The sequence below is a fragment of the Schistocerca nitens genome, chromosome 2 (genome assembly GCF_023898315.1).
Source record: "Schistocerca nitens isolate TAMUIC-IGC-003100 chromosome 2, iqSchNite1.1, whole genome shotgun sequence".
Taxonomy (NCBI): domain Eukaryota; kingdom Metazoa; phylum Arthropoda; class Insecta; order Orthoptera; family Acrididae; genus Schistocerca; species Schistocerca nitens.
In genome coordinates this window covers 220,889,198-220,897,297 of record NC_064615.1, presented here as the reverse complement: position 1 = coordinate 220,897,297, position 8,100 = coordinate 220,889,198, and the positions used below count along the sequence as shown (strand labels likewise).

At 38.5% G+C, this 8,100-nt stretch overlaps 1 protein-coding gene across 1 annotated transcript; it reads right to left on the bottom strand.

The window, feature by feature from the left end:
• Positions 1-874: 874 nt before the first annotated feature.
• LOC126234936 (uncharacterized) lies at positions 875-1,990 on the bottom strand. The gene is made up of 2 exons (XM_049943675.1): positions 1,757-1,990; positions 875-1,672 (listed from the first exon to the last, which is right to left on the bottom strand). The coding sequence occupies exons 1-2, from the start codon at positions 1,988-1,990 to the stop codon at positions 875-877; spliced, it is 1,032 nt and encodes a 343-aa protein (XP_049799632.1).
• Positions 1,991-8,100: the final 6,110 nt, after the last annotated feature.

The window sequence follows — 8,100 nt, the reverse complement described above, 5'->3', positions numbered from 1 at the left end:
TGCGAAGAAACATGTAAACTTGTTATCTTTAGTTAGAAATATCTCGATTTGAAACAGAAACTACCAATTCCCTGTCTTGCCCCATATGCGGGGTAAGATGGGGAACTAGCAAGAATTCATCTCTAAAGCTTAAATAAGGACTGGAATAACGAAATCATGTGACGATAAGGTTTCGGAACATGGTTCGGCGAATTGTAGAATCAGGTATTACGTTTTATTTAGGCCTCTTACTTTCACATAGTACACAAGTGTGGTCAGCCTCGTCATCTGCACAAGTGTCGTGGGCTCAGCGTCCGCAGCTAATACACCGTATCCAGAGAAGTCATAGCAGTATAAACATTCTTCACTCTCTTCCTCGTTGTCATTCGACCTCAGTGTATTATCCCTTGAGCATGAACGGCTGGTTAAGACGTCAGTAACGTTCGTCACTTTTTCGCTGTCGTTATGTCCTTTTGGTGGTATCCCAGGTGTATTAAACGTCTTTTGGAAGAGTTTTCGTTTACATGCAGCACGTTTGGGGACTCCTTTTCGTTTAATTTCTTCAGATAGTTCACTCCTATAAGGAGATTCGGTTAAAACAACGGGTTTTCCACGCCTGTTAGATGGTTTCCTTTTGGTTTTTTATCCACCTTTGGAATAGCTAACACCTTTTCAGGGCTGGTAACCTGAAAGTTAGACGATACAGAGGCTTGATCGTCAGTTGTTAATTATTCAGGTGTTTTACGTCTTGACAACATCTCTGGTATTTGGTCTTCCGTTTCTGTAACTTCAGATGTGTGAGCTTGATAAATGTCTGTAGTTGAACAGGGAAGGTAATCACTTTCTTGAAACACATTTCTGTTTAGAGGCCAAATGCCTGTTTTCTGAAACCCATTCACTGCTGTGGACATTGTAGCGAATGAATGAAGGCTTTGCCGAATAAACTTGCGATCTGATGCAGCGTAGCAACTTTTCCAGGATGGGTGCGAAGCCACATTCTTACTTCATCTTTGTCGAATTTACTGAGAGGTTTCATAAATGCCACGTCCAATGGTTGAAGACGGTGTGAGCAGTGTGGAGGCAAACACAGTAAGACAACCCCATTTTCGCGGGCCACATCTATCAGTTCTAAATTCTTGGTGTGCCTTTTGTGGCCGTCCAATATGAGAAGTATTGGTCTTTCCTTTAACGCTCCAGTAAACGCAATAAACTTCTTAAACCAAGTCAAAAATAGCTCTTTCGTCATCCAACCAGTTTCTTGGACTTCTGCCCAGGCACCACCGCTTGTTGCATTCGTTTCCGAGGATAAATTAACATAGGTGGTACGTAGCACCCCGACGCTGAAACACAGATTTCTGCAGTCACAGAAGTCTGCTGAAGTAACTGCTCCCACCTGTCTCCCTTTCAAAGCAACCACCTTTGTGTGACCTTTTGGAATGACTGTTAAACCAGTCTCACCGCAATTGAAAATTCTGTCTCCTGTAAACTTGAATGTGTCTAATTGACTTTCTAACAGATCGAAAAACCGATCTACAGCAACTCGATTAAACCCCACTGCTCGTGCGATTGATGTGGCCTCTGGTTTTCGTATTGGTAAGGTAGGATTTCGTGCAAGAAGCCCATTTAACAAATCTCTTCCAACAGATTTGGCTGCAGTATTAAATGGATGTTTGATGTTGCTTCGTTCAGCTAGCTGAAAAGTAAGTTCACAAAGTTCTTAAAGTGTTAGGCCAAAATACTGTCCTTCCATCTGTGTTAAGTAGTCTTTAAGTTCTGCCTCTTGTTCTGGGGTAAACACACTATCGATTGGTCTTAACCTTTTCACAACTGTATAGCCAGGATTAGCACGTTTCTTTACCACATGTCGTTCAATCGTTGTCTGTGGCACGTTGAACTGTCGAGCAGCCCTGAAAGAACCCATATGACCTTCTATAACAGCATTTACAGCGCCTTCCATTGCCTCCAATGACCAATCTTGCCTAGACGTTTGTCGCCGATACTTGCGAACCATCTGAAATAAAACACATAGAAGGTACTATTGAGTCAGATCATTCCTGGTAATCTATATTATATAGTAAATACCATATTTCCAATACTCAGTCGTTAAGGCATAGCAAGAATACTGAATTTGCACGTTTTGTGTATTTTTATTTACCATATAACCCAAGGCATACTTTGTAATTAATTAGGAAACGTTGGAATAACGAATACCATTCTATTTACAATTGTATTCAACATATAATGTACGTGTTCAAAACCCACAGCGAGGTAAACACATGAGACGACAAGAACTTAATGGTTGGACAAATAGTAGGGGCAAGACGGGGAAGCTCCCCATCTTGCCCAACCCCGTCTTGCCCCCTACCATACTGTCAGGTTATGTCACGCCTACATGAACACTATTTAGTGAACATTGACTACTGACACAGCGGTTTACTGTTAATAAGACGTTCTATTCAGTGCTATATATACAGTCTGGACAAATGTTTACGAAACACACGTTTTAGGACCTCGAAAGACGTAAAACATTGCAAATCGGTATAACAATTTACGTACCTTGCAAAGCTCACAGAAACCGCCACAAAACTAAGGTTCAGAAATGTCAACACACTGGGACCTGTGTATTGATGATGTTGACGTAGGTAGCTATCCACAGATGGCAGCACTCTAACTATAGCTTATAGCCCTTCCCTGTCTTACCCCACATCCCCGTCTTGCCCTGCCTTCCCCTATCAGATTCGAAGAGAACTCTCATTGAACCGTTGCCAATTTTGAGCAACATTATTTAGGCTGTAAGGCAAGACTAGCAACTCAAAAATTCCGAGCGGTGTGATTGTTGCAGTCTTAGAGACGCTGTGTGTGAGCTCCATTTGCATTTGTATATAAGCTTTTCTGCAATAAATGACGCTGAAATTAGTGGCGCCTGCTACAGAGAGTGTCTTGAATATTGATAATTGCCCTGTATAGTTTGAGCACTGAGAGCTCTGTAGTCACTGCAGAGTCTCACAGAACCGGCCTTTTTCGGTATAGTTTTATGAGGGCACCCCATGGGCTGTCTGAAGGGCATATTATCCCTGACTGTAATAGTTCATTGGCTGTTGCTTTTTCCGCCTGTAAGTGTGCTAGCGCCAGCTGAAATGCTTTGTGGCAGACTGGCTGACTTGTGGTTGTGAGAATTTGGTGCACCACGACACTAAAGGTACCGTCTACCCACGGTAGCTGAATGGTTAGCGCGACCGACTGTCAATCCTAATGGCCCGGGTTCGATTCCCGGCTGGGTCGGAGATTTTCTCCGCTCAGGGACTGGGTGTTGTGTTGTCCTAATCATCATCATTTCATCCCCACCGACGCGCAAGTCGCCGTAGTGGCGTCAACTTGAAAGACTTGCACCAGGCGAGCGGTCTACCCGACGGGAGGCCCTCGTCACAAAATAACAACAAAAAAAAGCTACAGTTAGCACATTGTTCAACTTCCATTTGTACCTGCTTGGGGGGGGGGGGGGAGAGGTGGTACACTCATTCGATGCAAAAATGTAGTTTCATATAAAAGTAAGAAAAAATATTATCAGTGTTTCCCAATTTCCTAGCTTTCATATTTTCAAGAATATGAAGAAAAATGTCTTTAATCCACTGGTGAACTCACAAATGGCGCTAGTACAGCTCCATAAAATTATGTAAATAACATTTTCAATTGTATGTGAAATAACTAAACAATTGTAACAATTAATTTGATCTCCGACTTTACATTAGATACAAATACTGCACAAAGAGTAGTACAAGAAACATTGGTTTCATAAAGAATATTTCCAAGAAAAATAAAATAAAATATCAGATTTTACTGATGGAGTCCTTGATAATCAACCAAAATCGAGGAAAGTATTTTAACCTGATAAGCCCAATAATTTTAGTAAGAGACAGATGACAAAGCAAGTTTGGACCCACCATCCTACTTTGTCTTTTGTACTTCTAATTACAATACCTAGGATCTATAATACTTTTTCTTTTCTTGCTGTTTATTACATAAAATTACAAATTAATGTAACTCAGTTTTTCCTGTGAAACTTATTAATTCAGATTATGCAATTCACTGTTGTGAACGTTTTATATTAATTAGTTTTGCTGGGAATGATGTATTTCAAAAGTAATTGCATTTCAAAGCTTTCAATCTAGAAGGCATCCATAAAAATCTAGTGGGTTAATAAATAGATTCAGAAAAGTAGGTTATCTCTAAGCTGTAGACCGAGTTTTGCTTGTTTCAAAGACATGTTTATTTTAGCTCAAATCTAATTAATTCAGGAGATATAATCAATTAAAAATTTCAACCAGCCCAAACTTTCATCTCACATTGTGTACAAACAACGATAAATTTCTGGAATATGTTAACATACTATTGAGGGGCTAAATTTTCTGAAGCCAGAAACACCAATAATGAATATGCAATTACTATAATTAAGAATTACGTAATTTTTTAATATTTAAATTTTAGTAATGAATATAGGTGCCTCACCCAAAAGTCAGGAATTCCCATAGTGTAAGCACAACTTGGTTCTGTAAATTGTAATAGCTACTGCTCATATCAGTAACTTGATAAACAAAGTCTGACAGTATTGATTGATTTGTATTGTTGTAGAGACCTCAGAAATCATCTGAGGCATTACAAAAGTCAATATTACACAGTATAAATGTTACACAAATAATTACAAAAACAAGAAAAATATTAAACAATATAAATATTACACAAATAATTATGGTACCTTCACACAAATACAAAACAGAGAAACTTCTGGTACAAATTGATATTGCATAGTAAGTTTAGCCACTTACAGACTTACTCATATATAGAAGCATATAAAAACTGATCACAAAGTGTAGTTGTACCATATTCTTTGCCTCCCTCAAAAATTCATCAGTTTCATAAATGCTGAGCTCAAGAAGAAATTCTTTTACTCTTTTTTTCGAATTGTTGAATTGAGAGATCCCTGATATGTTGGCGTATGGCATTAAAATTTTTTATCAGAAGCACTTTTGTGTTTTTTTATAGTTACATCGGAAAGAAACTAGGTCCTTCTTGTTTCTTGTGTTATAATTATGTCGCATGTCATACTGTTGATAACTCGGATAGTTTTCCTTAATATGCATTACACACTGTAGTATAAATATTGACAGCAGGGTCATAATCTGTAATTTTTTAAAGCTTGGCCTACAGTGAGCTCTGTGTGCCAGCTACATATCAGTCTTACTGCCTTCTTTTGTAGTTTGAAGACATTAGCTGCCTTGCTTTGATGACCCCACAGTATTGTACCATAGGAAATGTGACTGTGTATTAAAGCAAAATAAACCACTTTAAGTACTGGCACATTTAGACAAAGACACAGCTTCCTTAGAGCAAATATTCCTTTGTTAATGCTGCTTCCCACTTTTTCTATATGGCTACCCCAGGACAATTTTGAATCAGTTGAGAATCCAAGGAAATTAACAGCATTTGAGCTCTGCTCAAGTTCAGTGTTATTATTCCATGATACATACAGGTCTTGTATTTTTTTTCGATTGACACAAAGGGAATTAGCTTTACACCAATTTTCAACTTTGACAGTGCACTGGTCTGCTTCATATTTCACCTTCTGTGCTGTTTCTCCAGTTATACAGACTACAAGATCATTTGCAAATAAGTAAGTCCTAGTTGATGGCCCAACTATGTTACATGGTAAGTCATTTATATAAACAATAAATAGAATTGGGCCAAGTACAGAACCTTGTGGGACACCCATGCCCACAGGTAAGTAATCTGATTCTGCAACGTTAAAAACCAACTTCTGCACTCTATTACTTAGATAAGATTTTATCAATTCCAGAGCACTTCCTGTAAAGCCATAGAATTGCAGTTTGTTCAATAAGATTTCATGAGACACAGTGTCGAAAGCTTTTGATAAATCAGAGAGTTTATTCTGAACCACTAGCTTGCTTTCTAGTTTCTTCACACACTGTGTTAAAAGTGATAAGGCAGATTTAACAGTTCCTAACCCTGATCTGAAGCCAAATTGACCATCAGTGAAGATTTTGTTTTCTTCAAAGTATTTTACTATTTGATTATTTAATATAGCTTCTATCACTTTAGACAAGATTGGCACAATTGAAACAGGTCTAAAATCATCACAACTTGAGAGGCTGCCTTTTTTGTGTATTGGAGTGACTTTAACAAACTTTAGTGCCTTTAGGAACTGAGCCTCCAAAATACGTGTATTTACTACATGTGTTATCAATTCTGGCAGTTGAACTGAATCACACTTTAACATGGCTGAACTTAAACCATAAACGTCATTACTAAAACTGTTCTTTATTTTCCTCAGTATGTTAGTAACATCCTGTACCTTGACCAGTTTAAAGCTAAATGTACTTTCAGGCTTTGTGGTGTTTCTCAGGTAATATTTATGTTCAGTGGCTATATTGGAAGTGCCAATCACCTTTATTATTTCTTGCACCTTCTCAGTGAAGAATGTATTTAACTGTGCAGCATTCAGATTACTGCTTTCAGCCTGTGAAGTCATTTTCCTGCTGCACTGACTGTTAATGATATTCCACATTGCACGTGTCTTATTTTCAGATGTTAGTATTATATCTTCATTTTTTTTACACCTAGCTTCCTTTAAGGCGTCTTAATCTTTTCTTTTTCACTGTGAGCATGTCTTTAAATACTTGAGAACCTGTACTTCTATACCAGTCATAATATTGATCACACTCCCTCTTCATCTTCAACACCTTTTCATCCTTGACCTTATTTACTCTAAGTGCCTTTTTATTATTTAGTAACTCAATGGGAAAGGACATCTTAGCATATACAGAAAGAGTAGATATGAGTTCTTCCACCTGTCTATCTATTGCATGTTCTCGATAAACCTGCAACCAATTACTTTTATCAATATGAGACTTAAACATATTTAGATTATCATAATTGACCACACATACTTTCTTTCCTGCCATGTGCACTGAGTCAGTGTTACAATTGGTAGGGATAGGAGGGTTAATAAGGCAAGTATCAATAAGGAATGATAATAATAAGGTAGGCAAATCAATTTCTCAAACCTCTTGGGATAGTAAACAACTAAAATGTTACACCAGGTCACTTTACAATGGCTCTTCCAGTCACTGTTACGTGTCCTCACTTTTCTTCGAACAACTAGATGGATGGTACTTGTCATATAAACATTCGATACAAATACACTCACGGCACCAAGAACATATAATGAATGAAATCTTTCGACAGCTACACTGTTCCTTCCGAAGAGTCGGCGGAAAACAAACTTGGTTTACATTTAAAAATATGTCTTTTTCGGGAATTAATTTTGATGCACACCACGCATGCGATATTATTGCCTGAAAAATCGGTGCTGAAAGTTGGTTATGAATTATGCTGTGAATAGTTATTGCATCCGTGTGGTTGTGCCGTGGGTTTCCAGAAGCACACTGCAACTCTGAAGCCTGGAAATAAAGTTTTTAACCTGGTGATAGAAATAAACATCACACAGCTGGCACACAAGTGTGCAGTTTGGCGGTATTACTTTTACTGTGCACGTCGGCTGACCCTCGTCATATGTTACTTACGGAAGAATACTGTATTCATACAAAAACGTATTTCATTTGGCGCATTATCTATCCGAGAGGTTTGTGGCAGCCTAATGACGGAAAACAACTCTTTCAGATTGACTTCTATAAGGCTCGTGCTGGACACCTTCACTCTTGCAGGTCCACAACTATGATATGACGAAGAGGCGACAGGGACAACAAAACTCTCCCACGTGTATTCTGTCCCGTGCCTCGCTGAAAACAAGCGTCGCGCGGTAGGCTATCTGTAATCCCTCGTGAGGAATTCGTAGCACTCGTACTCGGAGTTGTTTTCATATGACAAGGCTTAAAAGTTTAATACTTTACTAACTCACGGCGTTTGGGATATTAGTTTGCCTACCTTATTATTATTATCATTTCTTATTGATTTACTTACCTTATTAACCCTCCTATCCCTATCAATTGAGATATGGAAAAAGTACAAATGAAAAGAATAACATCCGCTGGGTTTCTACGAGATTCGAACCCGGGGTTTTCGATTCCCAGCCAGTTACCTTAGCCG